Here is a 20,720-nt window from a genome sequence, read left to right as displayed (position 1 = left end):
GGTAAGCAATTGATACTTATGTGTGTTCTTTTACACAAAATATTGTGCCTTGATACCAGTACTGTTATAACTGTACAATTCAATTGTGTAATAAAAATACTCATTGAAGAAATCATCTGTGTGTTTGTCGTTTAGAGTCACTAGTTGTATTTTTGTAATCATGGAGATACATGAATTAAAAACACTAATGACTTCAATTCGGACTATCAGTATCGCTGCAGTGATTAAAATACGTATAGAATGAAATAAAGAAACTATCTTGTAGGGCTTTAAGACAGTACGCCAGTTAACATATGGATTCAAATACATGTTTGCTTCTACTATTAAATCTACAAATGTCAATAATTAGGACCCTAAAGCTTATCAGGTTTTTCCTGACATAGCACCAAATATGTAGGGGAATGCACCATTTGGTATCTAGGCTTAGAAGACTAAGGCGTCCAGAAATGTTAATATCTTTGTAAATTGTTAAAAACACTTCCACTTGATCATTTCTTTAAAGAACACTCGGACCTATATGATGGAAAATTTACTTTTTTGTTAGTGCATGTATTATATATTCTCTATTTATTTTTGATATGCCATTATTATATACCATAAATACAATGTTACTGCTGTTAGTGCTGTATTTAAAAAAAAAACTACTTTGAAAAACATTGGAATATCAATAGCTTAATTCTAATCTGCAGGCTCGAATATATTCAAATGAATTAAGTTCACACGTCATGATTCATGTACATAACATACATTATTTTAAATGATTTATAATAATCTACAACTGTATAATGTGATCACAAACAGTATCAGAAATGTCACCAAATGTTACAAGCAACGAAAACAAGTATTTTTCTTTGGTGGTAAAAGCGGAGGTGATGGTGATTACGATGATGATGACGGTGATGGTGATTACGATGATGATTATGGTGTCGGTGATAATGGTGATGATGTTTATGAGGATGATGATAACAATGGTGATGATGGTAGTGAAGATGAAGGAGAAGATGGTTATGTTGACGGGGATTAGGATTATGATGATAGCGATGGTGATGTTGATGGTAGTCGGGATGATGAATGAAATGATGTGAATGATTATGATGATGACAATCGTCGGAATGTCCAATTCGTCTTTCTCTGACGCCTCTAAAGACATCAAATTGCAATTGTTTGAAAAAGATCCCTTTTTTTTATATCTGCCGAGTGTCCCTTTTCACCTCTAATAAATGCCCCTTTTATTTTTACAAATGCCCATTTTCCTTTCTAATAAACACTATTTTCCCTTCTTATTAGTGCCCCTTCCCCTCCTCATAATTACCCTTTGCATCTCTGATAAATGCCCCTATCAAAACATGATTGGTGCCCCCTTTCCGTCGACAAATGCCCATTTTCCATTGTCGTAAAAACCCCTTTTCATCTCTGGTGAGTGCCTCTTTTTGTGGATGTAAGAAGTACCCAATTTCAACTCTGATAATTACCCTTTGTACTTTGGCACGTGCTCCTAATAAGTGTCTTATCCCTTTCGATAAGTATCCCTTTTTTCCTTTCATCATTAAATCACCCCTAATTTCACACGACTAAGAGCAATTTCATCAAAGCCTCGCTTGCATTTATAGTTGCTATATTATGTTACTTATCAAAGGTCTTTTCAGTCTTCCGTTATGAGAATGTACTTATAACCTCATCAGGATCGGTTTTTCCTCTTTGTAAAATGTAATTTTTTTGCACTGCGACCTCACAAAATAATCTTAAAATTTGTCCTCGCTCGCAAAGAATTTTCAGACCATCACACCCAACTGCAAAGTATGATGCTTAAGCAATAGGGTAGGTTTGGGGGAATTGGAGACCCTTAAGCACATTTGCATAATTTTTTACATAAACATGAAAAATGTTACACATACAGAAAGTTTTGTATTCTCTTCAGTAACTTCTTCTCTTTATTTGGTAACAAAATTGGGGTCATGATGTAACTGATTAATAAGATAACAATGATTAATGACGTCATTACCAAACGTCTCCCATTACCTACATGTGTAGGTAATAGGGACAGTTACAAATCAAGACATTTTAAATACAATTCGAATGAAAATGGGATTGTTATAGTTAGTTCAAACACTTTTTGAAAGAGATACATGCAGCCAATGAACTTACTGTAATTTTGAAACGATTTAAAAACAATGTGGCCCAAAATATTTCTGTAGGTTTTTGTTTACAGTAATAAAGGTGCTTTAAATTATGTTTAAATACTTTCAGAATAATGTTCTGGTAATGTGACGTTTACATTGATCAAACTTACAGCATAGAAACAACTTCTTAAAGTAAAATGCATTGAAATTAGAATGGTGATCGACACGAACAACCAAATATGTTTCATGATAGTGCCTTTCAACATGAAATGAACAACTTGGGGAAAGTAGGCCCCCATCTTGGACCTGGTGTCCCCCATTGCCTACACACATTTCTGACCAGACACCATTCATAATGTGCATTGCAACACCCATTCACAACACACAATGGCCATAATTTTTCTGTGATGGTTGGCACACCTCATAAACTTCCTTTTAAAACAACTTTTTAAGAGCCACCCCTAAATATCTGCATACATCACAACAGTCAGTGAAAATTGTGTTTTTATATCAGAGCAAAGTTTTACGATCAAAATTGCTTACATTGGTCAATTTTGCCAATTTTCTCGGAAAAAGAACGCATTGTAGTCTTCAAAATGAATTGGATATATGCAGTAGTCTTATTAAAGGCCACATATGGCGCTATAGCAATATTAGAGCCAACACGGACAAACAGTGATGGGTTCAAGCTTGGTGGTCTCCAATTCCCTACGGTCTTCCATTCCCTACACCTACCCTATCTTGAATGGTGTATAAAGATAAACAAATATTGAAATCATCCCTGATAATGTAATCATAATGTATAGTGGTATATACCAATGTCTATAAAATGGTATATTTTCGCTATGCGATTTCTCTTTCTAGGTGCCCTTTTTCCAGAAAGTGTCCTTTTTGTTGTCCCCCCCCCCCCCCCACTTAGGGAAGTCGCTCCGCTGCCCCTGACTAAAATCCTTCCCTTTGATTGGCTAAGTGCACATTTTTCATAGATCTGTGGCAGTTGTTATTGATGACATTTAGGAAACCGCCCCCAACGCTATGACATAACCCACGCTACGCCACTGTACATATTTGCTCACCCATCACGACCCTTGGCCTGAGAAGGTTATAGCTGTCGTAACCCCAAACGTACACCCCTGCCTCGATCTTGTTTTGGTTGGAGCACTTCAGTGAGAGTAGGAAGTTTAAAGAATGATTAGATCGATATACTATTGTGTAACAGTCTTCGTAAGGGGAAGTGTTTCAAGGGGTTCTAAAAAAGGTTCTACTCTTTCTTGATAGATCTGCTCCCGGGACCTAGGCACCCTCAGCTTCGGGAATGTCTCCAAACTCCACCGTCCAATGCAATAGTGTGACGTAAATCTACTTTTTGTTATTGTTTATCCCCTTGTGTTTGTGCGCTATGTGCGCGTGTGGGTATCATTTTAGTGGCACACTCCTATCTAAACATCTAACGGAAATAATGATAGTTTTCAACCTCTGTCGACATTTTTTTAGGAAAAATGATTTTAGGTGTCCGTACGCCCCCTCCCATTTGAAGTGTCCAATGAAATCTGTGACCACTCATGTCTTGATCTTTTTTCTTTGAATATGAGCATTTTTTGGGAGCATGGATTCACGCCAGTACACCTGGAAAGGATGATCACTTCAAGGTTCAGAGTTCAAGGTTTTGAGTTCAAGGTTCAAGCTACACTTCATGCGGTTGTTTCCATTCTGCTTGCGTTCAATATTCTCTTCCTTGCCCAATAGAATATAGTTGCTCATGTTAGTTACCTACATGTCTAAATTGAACTCTATAAACGAGAATTTTAATTACATAACACGATCGCGAAGGCTTTCGAAAATTGAACTCAAGTGCAGTTTCATTAGGCATACAAAAATGTTGTATTGCCCTTTAGGTGCCAAACCATGGGTCGGTCGGTCGGATTTATTTTTTTTTTTAAACTTTTAAAAAAAAAATTCCCTCTTGAGGCTATTTTCAGTTTTGTATACATTTTTTTTCTCTAAAAAACGGTTTAAAACAAATTAAAACAATTTTTTTTAAAGCCGACCGTAGATTTCAAGATTTTCGGGTCGGTCGCAAAGGGCAATACAACATTAGGCCTGACTGTAATGCACATTCCATAAAAGACTCGTTCAGATTACGTAATACGACAATAATGGACAAGGCTATATAACAGCGAACAACAATAATACACACGTATTCAGGGTTTTCGATTCATGTTCTTTTATTTAACTTTTTCATCTACAAATACGTAATGAAATTAGGTATGATTCATGCACAGTGTAATGTGACGTAAAAATATTTTTTTGGTTTGATATAAATTTAGATCAATATTACACAGCGTATAAATTATGTCATGTTAGCTCTTTTTGCCACAAATTAATGGGTAAATTTAAAAATGATAGAAGTAGTTATGATTAACGTATTAGGCCTAGTGAGCATAATATACAGTATGCACAGTTAACAACTAATTATTATTCACACCCTTACCAAGTTTTTTAATTTTTAAGAGTGTGAAAAATTGCTTTGTCCCGATTTATGTTTCTTTAGAATGTGACTTATTAAAACTTACATCTAAAAGTATTTAATAAAGGCCCTAGTTCAACCAGTTCACCTTTTACTTGTTGAGTTACGAAAAACGCAAAAACGTCAAATTTACAAGGGTATGAATAATGTGTTCGTTAACTGTATACTGTGACATCAAAATGCTCTATTGGTCCGTTATTAATTCCGAATAGTATGACCCAGTTTTCATTGCAATTCATTTATAATGTATTAATTGATCATTACAATATTATTCAAGTCATACAAATGAATTGAAAATACGGGGGGGGGGAGGAGTATGTGCATGCGGTGGCTAATAAGGCCAATTATATCGTTAAAAATCGCCATACCTTCCCTCCAGTTACAAACTTTACAAAATACACAAATATTTGAAACTGGCGTAACGATTCTAATATTCAAATTAAGAACCGGTGAAAATTGAGAGGCGAAAATAATTGGATTTATTTAATAACCCTATACATGGACCTTGTTTGATATGGACAGATGATAATAAATATAAATCACATGGAAAACAATGAATATTTGAACAGAATTTCACAACCATAAGAATGGTAACTCGTCGAATGCAAATAAATCTATTACTATGATACAAACTACATAATATATTCATAATTATCAACCTGAAATCAAATCAATTCGAAAACTAACTTCGATAAAAGCATCTCTTGGAAATGGATGTTTAGATCGAAATTTTCCGCACGAAACAAAAACATCTGAAGCAAGTTGGAATACTTTCCAGTGGGGGGCGTTTGTATATAACACCCATCTCTATTGATCGGATACGTAGTCGATTTTTGTTTCCTTACTATTCTCTGCCTAAAAATATTGATCGAGAAGTAGAAAGGACTATTCTCCTGCCCCCGTCCTTTAACAGAATCCTTTACATATATACACCGTAAAAACAAATGTTGGGTAAAAATTGCCGAACAGGAGGGAAGTCGTTATGTTCGACCAACGTTATTTTGCACCCACCTGAGAACCGTTTCACAAAGCCTTTTTTCAATGACAAATGACAAAAATCAGTGACAAATCTGCTGACAACCAATCAGAAGCAAAGATATCAGTAGCTTGTAACACAAACTGATATTTTTCACTGATGACACGTTTTTGTGAAATGGGAACCTGGTGTAATGCTTTGGCCGACCACACACTATGAATATGACCAACAAAGAAAGCGGACAAAATATACAGTTCCTCAGGTAGACAAAGGAACATCCCTTCACTACTATTACGTAAAAATGTGTAGAATAGGTGTCACATGCATATTCACTTTTCTACATAATAGCAGTGAAGGGATGTTCCTTTGTCTACCTGAGGAACTGTATATTTTGTCCGCTTTCTTTGTGCGTCATGTTCATAGTGACACTTACCTTTCACAAAAACAAATGAACACCAAATTGCCCAAGTTGAAGATAATTGCCTACAAAAGTTGGTCGGACATTGATTACCCTCATAATGTCTCACCCGACATTTTTACAGTGTAAATTATATAGTTGAAAACAACAGCTACACAATTTAACGAGCAAGTCTCAGTAATACGAAAGTAGTTTTCCTGTTCCGATCAGTTGTACCGCCCAATATTTAGACGGACCAAAATTTAGCTCACGGTAATTATTTTCCAAATACGTCATGTTGTGCTCTTTAGATCACTTATTTTATTTACCCTTTGGGCTTTGGCGGTCGTTTCTCAAGATATTAATGGTGGAGCGCAGAAGGGATGGGCGGCAACATGCATTACAACTGACGTCTTTGAAGGTCTATTTTTATTTATATATTCTTCAACTTTTTTATACTATACATTTGCAGAATAAATGATGAATCATAAACTTTCCACTATACATAACTTATGATTACGGTCGTTCTATAAAAAGTTACGTGATCCCATTCGCAGGAAGACTGTTAAAAATACGTCAGTCTAATGCGGGTTGTTGCCTTGGTAACATATTTTTCTTTTCTTCATCGGACAAAGATTGTTGAAGTTGATCAAGCATTTCAATTTATTGTTCAGGTTTAATAGTCCAGAAATATAGTTTGCCTTCAAGTTTTGTTCAGAACTTCATATTGTCCCGCATCCATAGTGCCAATAAAACTTGGAGCCGGAACTTGGATTATCACCGCGCTTTCTTGTGCCTAGTCGTAAGGAGATTTTGTAACTTCTTCGATCATGATATGACTGCCACTGTTCCATCCGGTGTAGCAGTCGTAGGTCCCATAGCCGCTGCATTGCCCGACATAGAACCCTACTGTTACGCTACCAGCACCGATGCCGTAGCAGTACCCTGAAAGATAAAGAGGTACAGGGGAACAGCTTACACATTTTGTTATCGGCACAGTATATCTGATTTTTTAAAGTCCAACTTACAAGTACATGTCTTGAGTAGAATTATTGTTTGTTAAATAAATAGTTCATTATTCATTATCTACAGTAAAAAGTGAGTACATCCTAATGAACACGGTAAATATTTCAGTGTAACTCGTTTGTGCGCTATACGCTGATCACGATCAGAGGTTTCTAATCTTAACGTCGAGACCGCGCCCCTCCTCAATAAAAGGCTTGTGACGGGGCAGTAGCCCTTTTAAGGGCGTTTTAATTCCTTTGAAATAAAAACGTGGTGAAATCCTGGAAATTTGACTGATAATGATGATGATCATGATTGCTTTAAATGTGTCGACGTTTCCATAAGTATGCTTTCATAGAGGTGACATGGTCTGGTGGATACGTCACCTGACTGTGGATCACAAGGTTCGCGGTTCGAGTACCGCCGCGGCACTAATACCTTTTGGCAAGCCATCAATCTACATTCTCCACCCAGGTATCGTAAATGCCCCCCCCCGCCCGCCCCCCCCCCCCCATTCAGTGTTATTTAGGGTACGCATATGCATGTTCCCAGCACCCCTCCCCCTTTTCAGCCTAAGTCCGGTGTGTAAAGTCACTACGGGTAGATCTTTTTCTTTGTTATACGAGCCTTTTCAGCACCCCCCCCCCCTTTCAGCATAAGTCCGGTGTGTAAAGTCAATACGGGTAGATGATCTTTTTCTTTGTTACGAGCCGGAGATTTTGGGAACACGCATGCGGTCCCTTCGTTCCCGGAGTGGGGGGGGGGGGCGTAAAGGGTACCTGCATGGTAAAGGTATTTATCCCTGAATGCAATTAGCGCCTTATAGGGCAGCTGTCCTGAGCAAGGGTAATAATACTACTTTGCGCGTTGAGCATTTGCTATGATGGATACGTGCGCAGTATAATTGTAGCTATTATCATAATGATATGGCAAAAGTGAGTTATTGTCTTGCTAAAGGACATTAGTGCCTAAACGGGGCTCGAACCCCTGACCTCCGCATCTCCAGTTAACGGGTTTAATCTTATCGACCACGACACCTCTAACCTCGTACTTGAGTTAACCTATATACGGAAATTCCCTGACATTTTCCCGTTCAAGATAATTATTTTGATAACTCACCCATCATGACCCTAGGTCGATACAGGCTATAGCTGTTGTAACCCGAAGCGTACACGACTGCCTCGATCCTGTTCGGATTGGAGCACTCCACACCACCGAAGGCAAAGTACCATCTACAGCACCCCGTCCCTGATCCAGATAGCCGAAGGTTACCCGACCAAGAGACGTAGATAGCTGTGTCGGAGTACTCTTTTGTAAAAGAGCAGGACTAAGAAAAAATATGATATATTCATGAGAAGAGGTTTGGGTTGTAATTAATGAATTATCCCTCCCTCCCCCCCCCCCCACATCTTTTTTTGATCGACAATTATTTGTTTATATTCAGATGCTTGTAGGCAAAACGATTATACTTTTCCTTCTTTCATGTTTATTTATATATCTATTTTTTAATAATAATGTAGAATTTTTGCGAAGATCAAAAGTAAATTTGGAAATGTGGCGATTATGTGTTTTATATGATCTATCGACGCCCCTGACCCAATATGATCCATCGTTTACAGACATCGTAAATGTATTAAAGGGATAGTTGAGTTCTGTTTTCAGACCGCAAATGCCTTCAAAGTGCATGGTTATTGCTCTTATTCTTATCTATGACACTTGCTAAAATTGCTATGAAGGTAATTTTAGACCCAATGTGTGAAATTAAGCCAATACGATCACACCAATTCAGCTCCACTTTTTAAAAAATACGGTGACCGTTAATTATGTAATTAAAAATAACAATACATGGGCCGGCTGGTTGTGCGTAATATAACCAACACGAAAACGCCAACAAAAAAGCCAACACCGGCATTGGCTGAAAAACGACGTAAAAGGCGCTATTTCGTTTTTTCAACAACTTTTTCAAATTATCTAATATTTGTGTTGGTACACAAGTATTAGAAATTATGATATTTGTGGATATTTCAGGCGTCTCTGAACCGATTTTGATCAAGCAAAGATGATTTTGTCATTTAAATTGTTTGTTCTTTCAAATTTGACACTCAGTTTTTCATTATCTCACAAAAAAAATACTATTTTGAGTAGCGCTCCTGCAACAGAACTCAACTATCTCTTTAAGCGCTATATTGATAGTAATATTGATAATAATAACAATAATAATAATAATAATAATAATGATAATATATAATACACATAGTTGGTTCTCTTATAGCTCTTATGTCTAACAGACGTGACACCCCTGGCGCTCCATGCACGATTATTACCGTGTCTAATATTATCATTATTATTATTATTATCATTATTAATCTCATCATCATCGTCATCATACCTTGTACAATCCCGAATCTCTACCATCATTGACTGACGACCAAGAGCATTGTTTCCAGTTTGTGGTTACTGGACTAGGTGCCCCGGACTCCCCGTCGGGCCCGGGAGGACCCGGTGGTCCAGCTGGCCCGGGAGAACCTGCAGAACATTCCTGCAAAACGATTAGTGAGAGATTATGCCATTTAGGAATGAATGGTGTGTTTCTCCTTAGGGGAATTTCATTTTGATTTTTAACCAAGAGGACAAGACGTTGACAATAAGGAACAAAATGAACAACAACAACAACAAAAACAAAAATCAACAGCAGCAATGATATTGACAACAATAACAACAGCGGCAGCCAAAATAACAACAACAACAACTGGTACAAAATAATTCTTATCTAAATAGGTGGGAAACACGTTCCTTCCTCTCATCTTTTGTTTGGTTTATTAAAACGATCTTTATTTTAATCAAACTTGAAGATTATGAGTTTCACACGGTTTGAAAATAGGATGAGTAATTGTTACCTTGACTTTTAACATTTTACAGGGTAAATCAACTGCTAATAACATTCATTTAACCATTTGAAGAAGAAAAAGTCTCTCTCTCTCTCTCTCTCTCCCTCTCTCTTCTTCACCTATCTCTTTCTCTCTATTTTTTCTTTCTCTCTCTTTTTTCCCCTGCCCCCCCCCCCCCCCTCTCTCTCCCTTTTATTCCTCTTTGCTCTTGGTCACCTGTATTTGGAGAGTATCATTGTTTTCAATTACTCCTCTTAAGAGGGAACTCCCTTTTCTTAAACTTACCCATTTAAGAGTAGATTCCCCTAGTATAATTTTCCTCTCCAAAACGAAGTGAACCCTATAATAATGACATCTAAAAGAGAGGATTTCCACTCTCATATATTTACATATACACACAGCAACAAATATTCTCACAAACAATTATCACCAACATTTGTAAAACAATTTGTTTCGTCACGTTAATGCTAAAAGGACATTGTCATGATTGTAGCCATTTGCAATACATGATGGTAGTGTCCTTTTTGCAGGAAGCCGATCGACGAATTACCTCTAGGACGATCTGCCTTTTGTAGACCTCTGCCTGTTCCACCCCTTCCACAACTCTCAAGATGGCGAAACACAGGAGAAGCAGAGCAACACGAAACCAAGAGGAGAAACCCATCCAATCATTTGAGCCCATCTTCGCTTGTTTATTCCTTATTTAGTTCTCCAAGTTATATTTGCCTTCAAAGTGTTTGTAGAATAGCATCTACAACCGATGCCCTAACTAAGTGTCTTATTAAAATATAGTCAATGTCTCTATATTCCTTTCCCTGTTGCGCATTGAAGTCCGTGTGTACAACAAAGATGCAACCACTGCTATGGGCTGCGTTAACATTAAAACGAGACAAATAATTCATTTCGTGTTTCTTGTCAATGCAAGATGGAGACTTTAACAATCGTCGAATCGATTTGGACCACTGTTCGGAATAAAGACATCGTGAGGAGAGTTTACTTCAAGGGGAGGTACAAAATCGATAAAGGTTGGACAGAACATAGACCCTTCTTCATGATGACTCTATGCGGATCTATAAGGTTGTCCATGGGCGGACCGAACCGGCCACAAGAGGGTGTCGACTTTCGCCCTACCCCCTCCCTCGCCCTATTCTGACAACCTTGGATACGCCTTCGTTAATATTGTTTAGTTCATTAATTTCTTCCTCATATCCATTGTACATGCACTGACAGTTGTCTGTAAAGTTAAAATATTTTCTTTTACTTCTTTTCATGCACGGATTGTGAGAATATGATTTTATTTCTTTATATATAAAGTTTATATCTTCTCGGAGCTTTATTTATCGATCTCTATGGCTCTTTAGATTGATCACACTCTGCTATTTCAAAGTTATACATGATACAATAAAACAGTGAACTTTCAGGAACATAACGTACTGCATAGTTTGATAAATTAAAGAGCAGAGGAAGGATAAGAAAGAGGGGTAGATATGTATGGGTAGAGAGAGAGAGAGAGAGGGGGGGGGGGAGACGCAGAAGAAGGTAAAGAAAAATATTGCTTAGAGGGAAGAGAGAGAAAGAGCACGCATCGTCAACAAAGTGTCATGTTGATGATCATGATCGTCGACCCCCTGGAAAATATTACTTTACCAAGAAATTCCCTTTTTGTAATTAATGAAAAGTGTCTGTTCTCATATATATGATCTGATAAGTGCCCCTTTTTATATATTTCCTATTGTCGCTTACAAAATGTGCCTTAAAATCCCGCAAAGAGTCATATAACTAGATCCTCAGAAAAAGAGAGGCATCCAAATAAAAAAAATGGGTTCCCCTACTGATTCCCATATAATTTTGGGCAGTGGAGCAAGGGGAGGGAGCCACAACGCCCCAAATTTATAAGAACAAGCAGCAACTGTGGATATTGTGGAGATTTGTTGTTAAAGTGCGGGTTCATAGAAAATCACAAATATGGCAAAATTACTAGAAACTGGTAAGCTAACAGATGGCCATCATGCAAGTTTTTAGGTCAACTACATATCGGGTGATTTATAAAAATACAAATAAAACAACGTCCATAGCATTTGGGATATGCGAGAGATTCGCCGGAAAAATAACGATGTTTTAATGCCGTCACAATATGAACCAATCCTGCCCAAGCAGACGACATCCCATAAAGAATGGACATATTAATTGCAATGCTTTTATTTCTCAAATTATAATGAGTTTAGTGTATATAAATGTGATGGAATTTTACACCATTCAAAAAGGGATATGACCCTCATTCTGATAACTAAATTCTTTTGTTTGTAAATACACAGGATATGGGTTAATGAACAATCAAAGAAATCACACTTTCAAATTAAAAAACCTCCGGAATGATAGCATGGACGTCATTTGTTCCCTCTTGAAACGCCGAACATGCCGCGGTGTATGCAGCTGAAAATACATTGGCGTCTTATATTGTTTACAAGCGACGGATTCCATTTTTTTTATCCCTGCATTTTCCATCAAAATAATACCATGCACGGGGTTAAGAGTGAGGCAATAGATTAAACATTTCGCCTGAGGGTATTGAAGTATGAGAAATAACTGAAGAAAAGATGACAAAACAGGCACTGAAATAATTGTGTGAGATGTCATGGGACATCGTCTACTTGTGCACATCATGTTCAACATGTGACGTCATATCTCAGCAGCGACCGGGGACCTCTTCAGGTGCTTTGTCGGGGCTTTATCTAAGCGTTTTGTAATTGTTAATAATCATTACTTCGAATGTTTCCAAGCATTAGCTTTTGATAACTTTGGCCAATCAAAGTGTCACCTTTGCGATAATGACATTAAAGTTAGTTTTTTAAATCAATGAACCTTCTCTTTAACAATATCATTTACATTGAATACACCGTAAATATAAATGTTGGGTAAAAATTGCCGAACAGGAGGGAAGTCGTAAAGTTCGACCAACGTTTAGACAATTTTGCACCCACCTGAGACCCGTTTCACAAAGCTTTTTTTTCAATGACAAATGACAAAAATCGGTGACAAATCTGCTGATAGCCAATCAGAAGTAAAGTTATCAGTAGCTTATAACAAAAACTGTTATTTTGCACCGATGACACGTTTTTGTGAAATGGCCCTGGTGTAATATTTTGGCCGACCACAATTACCTTTCACTAAAAAAAAAATGAACACCAAATTGTCCAAGTTGGAAATTATTGCCTACAAAAGTTGGTCGGACATTGATTACCCTCATTATGTCTCACCCGACATTGTTACAGTGTAAATTTTATAGTTGAAAACAAGAGCTACACAATTTAACGATCAAGTCTCAGTAATACGAAAGTAGTTTTCCTTTTCCGATCAGTAATTGTACCGCCCAATATTTAGACGAACCAAAATTTAGCTGACGGTAATTATTTTCCAAATACGTCACTTCGTGCTCATTAGATCACTTATTTTATGTACCCTTTTGTGGTCGTTTCTCAAGACAATGGTGGAGCGCATGCAGAAGGGATGGGCGGCAACATACAATACAACTGACGTCATTGAAGGTCTATTTTTATATTTATTTTTTCAACTTTTTTATACTATACATTTGCATAATAAATGATGAATCATAAACTTTCCACTATACATAACTCATGATTACGGTCGTTCTATGAAAACTTACGTGATCCCATTCTCAGAAAGACTGTTAAAAATACGTCAGTATAATCATAGGCGCCGGAAGTGGGGGGGGGGGGGGCAGGGGGGCAGTTGCCCCCCCCCAGTCAAAAAATGGGGGGGGGGGGACAAAACGCATTTTTGCCCCCCCCCCCCCAAAAAAAAAAAAAAAAAAAAAAAAAAAAAAAAAACGCCCCCCCCCCCCCCTCCAAAAAAAAAAAAGTAAAGAAGTAAACATGGTTTGTATTTTTAATCCAAAAGAACGTAACAATAATAAAAACCTGAATTAAATCACATATACAATTCCATTCAAAGAAAAGGAAAGTTCACAGGAATTAAATGTCATAAACATTGCGCATGCCACCTATATGGTACTTATCAATGGAGGTCTCTATAATAGCGATACGCGCGTAGCATATCGTGGACATATTGTGCGAGAATGTGAAAGCGTGTCCGTTTTTTTTTTGTTATAGGGGTGAAAAGACATGAGCCCCTAAACGCTGGCGTACTGATGGAGGGGGGGGGGGGGTTATGTATTTCTTATTCGAAACAAGTGATTTACAAATGTTGATGTTGTGACATGATTTTCCGGCATTTTTTCTCCATTTTTTTTTTAAGTCATACCTTTTTATGCGTTTGTTGGAAAATAAGAAATTCCCAAATTACAGTCAGGCGAAATACGCTAATTTAGAAGCCTTTATGTCATGGTCTGCAAAGTGGCTGGGCTCGAGCCCCCCCCCCCCCTTTTTTAAAAAGTATGTTAAAGAGAAGAAAAAAAGAAAGAAAGGGGGGAGGGGGGGGGGGTAGTGAGCACTTTTTTTTTTTTTTGATCCTCCAAAAAATTTCAATTTGCACCCCCCCCCCCTTGAGCGCCAGGGGGGGGGGGGGGCCCAACCCCCAAAAATCGTAAAAATCACGTGATTTTACATGATTTTTTTTCTCAAGGGGGGGGGCGGGCCCCCGGGCCCCCCCTGGATCCGCCACTGCCCCTGGAACCCGACCAAGGGCCCTAAGGCGGGCCCCTGGAAGCTCATCTGACCGTTATTAAATGCCTCAAACCCCTGAGCTTCCGGGGCTTTGCCCCCCTTGACCCCACCAAGGGCCCTACGGCGGCCCACTGGATGCTCATCTGACCTTAATTAAATACCTAAAACCCCTGAGCTTCCGGGGGCTCTGCCCCCTGGACCACACCAAGGGCCCTAACATGGCTCCTGGGTGCTCATCTGACGCGTAGTTAAATATTAAAACCTCTGAGCTTCTGGGGGCTCTCCCCCCCCCCTTGGAACACGTCAATTGCCTTACAGAGAGCCCCTGTATGCTCATCTAACCGTAATTAAATACCCGGAAACCCCTGAGCTTCCGGGGGCTCAGCCCCTTGCCTTGACCCCCTGCCGAGGCTCATGCCCTGGACCCCACGCCAACTTATGCTCTACCTGATCGATAATACTCCACTTTGTAAAACGTTCCGCGGGACCTGCATGTAACGTGTAAGACTGGTGGTGATGCAGATTTTTCGTCTGCCCCCCCCCCCCTTCCGAACTTATTTTCTCGTTACGTCACTGCCCCTGGAATGTGAGCCCCCTGGAATGTTTGCCCCCCCCCCCCCCCCCCAGTCCCAAACTGCTTCCGGCGCGCCTGAGTATAATGCGGGTTGTTGCCTTGGTAACGTTTTTTTCTTTTCTTCATCGGACAAAGATTGTTGAAGTTTATCAAGCATTTCAATTTATTGTTCAGGTTTAATAGTCCAGAAATATAGTTTGCCTTCAAGTTTTGTTCAGAACTTGTCCCGGTGCATCCACAGTGCCAATAAAACTTGGACCCGGAACTTGGATTATCACCGCGCTTTCTTGTGACTAGTCGTAAGAAGACTTTGTAACTTCCTCGATCATGATATGACTGCCACTGATCCATCCGGTGTAGCAGTCATAGGTCCCATAGCCACTGCATTGCCCGACATAGAACCCTACTGTTACGCTGCCGGCACCGATGCCGTAGCAGTAACCTGAAAGATAAAAAGGTACAGGGGAACAGCTTACACATTTTGTTATCGGCACAGTATATCTGATTTTTTAAAGTCCAACTTACAAGTACATGTCTTGAGTAGAATTATTGTTTGTTAAATAAATGGTTCATTATTCATTGTCTACATTCTACAGTAAATAGTGAGTACATCCTAATGAAAACGGTACATATTTCAGTGTAACTAGTTAGTGCGCTATACGCTGATCACGATTAGAGCATACTAATCTAAACGTCGAGACCGCGCCCCTCCTCAATAAAAAGCTTTTAACGGGGCAGTAGCCCTTTTAAGGGCGTTTTAATTCCTTTGAAATAAAAACGTGGTGAAATTCTGGAAATTTGACTGATAATGATGATGATCATGTTTGCTTTAAATGTGTCGACGTTTCCATAAGTATGCTTTCATAGAGGTGACATGGTGGATACGTCACCGGACTGTGGATCACAAGGTTCGCGGTTCGAGTACCGCCGCGGCACTAATGTCCTTTTGGCAAGCCATTAATCTACATTCTCCACCCAGGGGGGTGTTTCACAAAGATCCTAAGTTGAACTTATCTCTAAGTTGGACTTCAAAAATATGGAATGCCATTAGCATCTTCGAAAATATTTAGTAAAAGTTATTTTAAAGGGCATAAAATGTTGATTCAAATCATTCATATTTTCTATCATCAAGGAGATTTCATGTTCTGGATGTGGAATTTATAAAAAGTCTTAAATACTTGAATTTCTGCTTTTGAATATATTCCATTTTAAGGCTCCAATGGCTGTCCATAATTTTTATGTCCCACTTAGTGTTAAGTTCTACTTAGGATCTTTGTGAAACACCCCCAGGTATCGTAAATGGCACCTGCATGGCAAAGATATTTATCCCTAAATGCAATTAGCGCCTTATAGGTCAGCTAAAGCAAGGGTAATAATACTACTTTGCGCGTTGAGCACTCCTATATGATGGATACGTGCGCAATATAATTGTAGCTATTATCATAATGATGTGGCAAAAGTAGGTTATTGTCTTGCTAAAGGAAATTAGTGCCTAAACGGGGCTCGAACCCCTGACCTCCGCATCTCCAGTCAACGGGTTTAATCTTCTCGACCACGACACCTCTAACCTCGTACTTGAGTTAACCTATATACGGAAATTCCCTGACATTTTGCCTTTCATGATAATTATTTTCATAACTCACCCATCATGACCCTAGGTCGATGCAGGTTATAGCTGTTGTAACCCGAAGCATACACGACTGCCTCGATCTTGTTCGGATTGGAGCACTCGACACCATCGAAGGCGAAGTACCATCTACAGCACCCCGTCCCCGATCCAGATAGCCGAAGGTTACCCGACCAAGAGACGTAGATAGCCGTGTCTGAGTACTCCTTTGTAAAAGAGCAGGACTAAGAAAAAAATATGATAATAATAATAATAATATTTAGCTTATATATAGCGCTTAATACAAATGTCTCTAAGCGCTTTACAAATATACTACATGTATTTCCCCGGTCATTGGATTCAGTGCTTGCCCGCAGACGCTGTGTGCACAATCTCCACTCCCTGGGGAGCATTCCAGCCAGGCGTTACTTGACGCTCAAAAACTGTTTGACCAACAATGACGGTCGCATCCTACCGAGAAGAGGTTTGAGTTGTAAATAATGAAATATTCCCCCCCCCCCCCACATTCTTTTTTTGATCGACAATTATTTGTTTATTATTCAGATGCTTGTAGGAAAAACGCAAATGGATCATACTTTTCCTTCTTTCATGTTTATTTATATATCTATTTTGTTAATAATAATGTAGAATTTTTCAGAAGATCAAAAGCAAATTTGCAAATGTGGCGATTATGTGTTTTATATAATCTATCGACGCCCCTCACCCAATATGATCCACCGTTCACAGATATATTAAAGATAAAGGTGAGTTCTGGTCATCCGATTGCATTGTGAAAGAAAAGGTGTGGAATGGATCAGAAAAAAAGTTGATCATTTAGCATGTAAGTATTGGTGTGTACTGCAAAGTTCTGGAGTCATCAAAATCATAATAAATTTGGCCCAGTTTTGGTAAAGTAACGAACACTATACACAGAAAGATGTATATGGGTCTACACATGATGTCGGGCTACTAACCTTGATTTCCTAATCTTTCTATTCTCATTACTCAGCCAGTATACATTTTCTACCAATCTTGAACACATTCAGTGTAAGTTTCGTTAGATTCTGTGAGAATTCACTTTTTTTAAAAACCAGAACACACCTTTAATAATGCACTATATAAACCAAAAATAACATTTTTGTTATTATTATTATCTTGTTATCATAAATATTGATAATAATGATAATAATGATAATAATAATAATAATAATAACGATAATAATAATATGAATGATAATAATAACAATTATTATTATTATAATAATTATAATACAAATGTTATAGTTGGTTCTCGTTTAGCTCTTGTCTTACAGAGTGACACCCCTGGCGATCCATGCACGATTATTACCCCGTCTAATATTATTATTACTTTTATTACTATCATCATTAATCTCATCATCATCATCATACCTTGAACAATCCCGAATCTCTACCATCATTGACCGAAGACCAAGAGCATTGTTTCCAGTTAGTGGTTACTGGACTAGGTGCCCCGGACTCCCCGTCGGGCCCGGGAGGACCAGGTGGTCCAGCTGGCCCGGGAGAACCTGCAGAACATTCCTGCAAAACGATTAGTGAGAGATTATGCCATTTAGGAATGAATGGGGCTGTGTTTCTCCTTGGGGGATTTCATATTGATTTCACCCAAGAGGACAAGACGCTGAAAAAGAGAACAAAAATCAACAACCAAAAAAAAAAAAACCAAAAAAAAAAACACAATTTCAACAGCAGCAATAATATTGACAATGACAACAATGGCAGCCACAACCACTACAAAATAATTCTCATTTAAACAGGTGGAAAACACGTTCCTTCCTCTTAACTTTGTTTGATTTATTAAAACGATCTTTATTTTAAACAAAAACTATGACTTTCACCCGGTTTTGAAAATGGGATGAGTAATAGAGAAATAATGAGTAATCACCTTGACTTTTATCATTTTACAGGGTAAATCAACTGCTTATGACATTCATTTAACCATTTGAAGAAAACAAATATCTGTCTCACATTCTCTCTCTCTCTCTCTCTCTCTTTCTCTCTACCCCCCCCCCCCCCCCCCCCCCTCTCCCTCTCTCTCCTTTTATTCCTCTCGGCTTTTGTCCACCCCTCTTGATAGCATTTTATCATCACGTGTTGTAATAGTTTAAATGAGAATATAAATACTGTGCATAACTGTTGTTTTCAATATAATGATCCTAGTATAATGGACACACTCTCAAAATGCTGAGGAGAGGAGTCGCTTCGTGTTGGAGTTAAATCCACTCCAAAATTATTGCGGAATCCACTCCGAATGATGGTTTGCATTACTCTTTTTAGAGTGGATTCCACTAAATTTCCCCTCCAAATTGATGATCTAAATAAAGGAGTAGGCCTATATTCCTGTATGTCCACATTAAATGTGGGCATACAGGGCATACATTTTAGAGGGTATCCTTATACTTATATTTAAAGAAAAAACAATATTCACCCATCATTTAAAAGGGCCAAGGAGAGACCGTTCTTTTTCTCGAAATGTCAGATTAACACTTTTAACATGCTATATTTAACCTTTATTGTTGGATCCAACATGTTTAAAGTATAAATCTACAACTTTTAAAAAGTGGTCACTCCTCGGCCTATTTGAATGGTGATTTACCAATTTAGTTTTTTGGGTTGATCTTTATTAAGGAGGGATTTCACATTTTTTTAGATTTCCGCTCTAAAACGATCGGATCCATTTGATAATAACGCTTCTTCGAAAAGAGCGGAAATTCGCTCCTGTATCATGCAGAGTATTATGACATAATGATGAATCCTCTCACATTGAAGAATCAGCAAAAACATTCAGTGATTTCGTCACGTCAACGTTAAAAGAACACTATCGCCACTGACAAGATATCATCTGTTTGGAGCCAGAAGGGCATTAACTCAATTTCACTCTTTCCCCCCAATTTATGTATCATCTAACAATGTAAAAACACATTATAGCAGTCATAAAAACCAAAATTGGTTAAAGAAAATAGGAAGGATACCACCAAAATAAGCACAAGGTTTGTAAAACAAAAGGCACCTGAACATATGAAAATATGCAACTCATATCCTTAACACAAAGTTAATGCCTTTCTATAGCTCCAAACAGATTAGTGGTAGTGTCCTTTTTGCAGGAAGCCGATCGACGAATCACCTCTAGGACAATCTGTCTTTTGTAGACCTCTGCCTGTTCCACCCCTTCCACAACTCTCAAGATGGCGAAACACAGGAGAAGCAGAGTAACACGAAACCAAGAGGAGAAACCCATCCAATCTCTTGCGCCCATCTTCACTTGCTTATTCCTTATTAAGTTCGCCAAGTTATATTTGACTTCAAAGTGTTGGTAGAATAGCATCGAGAACCAATGCCCTAAATAAGTGTCTTTTCGAATATAGTCAATGTCTCTATATATCCCTTTCCCTGTTGCGAATTGAAGTCCCAGTGTATATACAACAACGAGACAACCACTGCGAGGGGCTGCGCTAACATTAAAACGAGACAAATAATTCATTTCGTGTTTCTTGTCAATGCAAGATGGATACTTTAACACTCGTCGAATCGATTGGGAGGACTAGAATAAAGACATCGTAAGGAGAGTTTACTTCAAGGGGAGGTCCAAAATCGATAAAGGTTGGACAGAACATAGACCCTTCTTCATGATGACTCTATGCGGATCTATAAGGTTGTCCATGGGTGGATCGAACCGGCCACAGCCTCCCATAGCGAAGAGAGTGTGACTGACAAGGACATCGACTCCCCCTGCCCCTCCCCCGCCCTATTCTGACAACATTGGATACGCCTTCGTTAATATTGTTTAGTTCATCAATTTCTTCCTCATATCCATTGTACACTGACAGTTGTCTGTAAAGTTTGAATATTTTCTTTTACTTCTTTTCATGAACGGATTGTGAGAATATGATTTTATTTCTTTATATATAAAGTTTATATCTTCTCAAAGCTTTATTGATCAATCTC

At 38.4% G+C, this 20,720-nt stretch overlaps 2 protein-coding genes across 2 annotated transcripts; both read right to left on the bottom strand.

Annotated features, from left to right (window-relative positions):
- Window positions 1–6,816: 6,816 nt before the first annotated feature.
- Window positions 6,817–11,193, bottom strand: LOC115918799 (collagen triple helix repeat-containing protein 1-like). Its single transcript, XM_030991090.1, has 4 exons — window positions 10,464–11,193; window positions 9,415–9,564; window positions 8,145–8,352; window positions 6,817–6,965 (listed from the first exon to the last, which is right to left on the bottom strand). Exons 1-4 carry the CDS (start codon window positions 10,593–10,595, stop codon window positions 6,817–6,819), a joined length of 639 nt encoding a protein of 212 aa, XP_030846950.1. The 5' UTR covers window positions 10,596–11,193.
- Window positions 11,194–15,186: 3,993 nt separating this feature from the next.
- On the bottom strand, window positions 15,187–20,285 carry LOC590696 (collagen triple helix repeat-containing protein 1). The gene is made up of 4 exons (XM_011681052.2): window positions 19,900–20,285; window positions 18,147–18,296; window positions 16,774–16,981; window positions 15,187–15,572 (listed from the first exon to the last, which is right to left on the bottom strand). Exons 1-4 carry the CDS (start codon window positions 20,254–20,256, stop codon window positions 15,424–15,426), a joined length of 864 nt encoding a protein of 287 aa, XP_011679354.2. The 5' UTR covers window positions 20,257–20,285; the 3' UTR covers window positions 15,187–15,423.
- Between the last annotated feature and the right edge of the window lie 435 nt (window positions 20,286–20,720).

The sequence above is a fragment of the Strongylocentrotus purpuratus genome, unplaced genomic scaffold, assembly GCF_000002235.5.
Source record: "Strongylocentrotus purpuratus isolate Spur 01 unplaced genomic scaffold, Spur_5.0 spur5_scaffold_2, whole genome shotgun sequence".
In the NCBI taxonomy this organism is placed as follows: Eukaryota; Metazoa; Echinodermata; class Echinoidea; order Camarodonta; family Strongylocentrotidae; genus Strongylocentrotus; species Strongylocentrotus purpuratus.
This window is presented reverse-complemented; position numbering and strand designations above follow the sequence as displayed.

Excerpts from the sequence above, each read along its gene's own strand:
- LOC115918799 (XM_030991090.1), bottom strand. The coding sequence starts at position 10,595 with ATGGGCTCAAATGATTGGATGGGTTTCTCCTCTTGGTTTCGTGTTGCT. Across the intron at positions 8,353-9,414 it reads GAGATTCGGGATTGTACAAG|TCCTGCTCTTTTACAAAAGA; the intron begins GTATGATGACGA and ends ATTTTTTCTTAG. Across the intron at positions 6,966-8,144 it reads TCGACCTAGGGTCATGATGG|GGTACTGCTACGGCATCGGT; the intron begins GTGAGTTATCAA and ends TTTATCTTTCAG.
- LOC590696 (XM_011681052.2), bottom strand. The coding sequence starts at position 20,256 with ATGAATTATTTGTCTCGTTTTAATGTTAGCGCAGCCCCTCGCAGTGGT. Across the intron at positions 16,982-18,146 it reads GAGATTCGGGATTGTTCAAG|TCCTGCTCTTTTACAAAGGA; the intron begins GTATGATGATGA and ends TTTTTTTCTTAG. Across the intron at positions 15,573-16,773 it reads TCGACCTAGGGTCATGATGG|GTTACTGCTACGGCATCGGT; the intron begins GTGAGTTATGAA and ends TTTATCTTTCAG.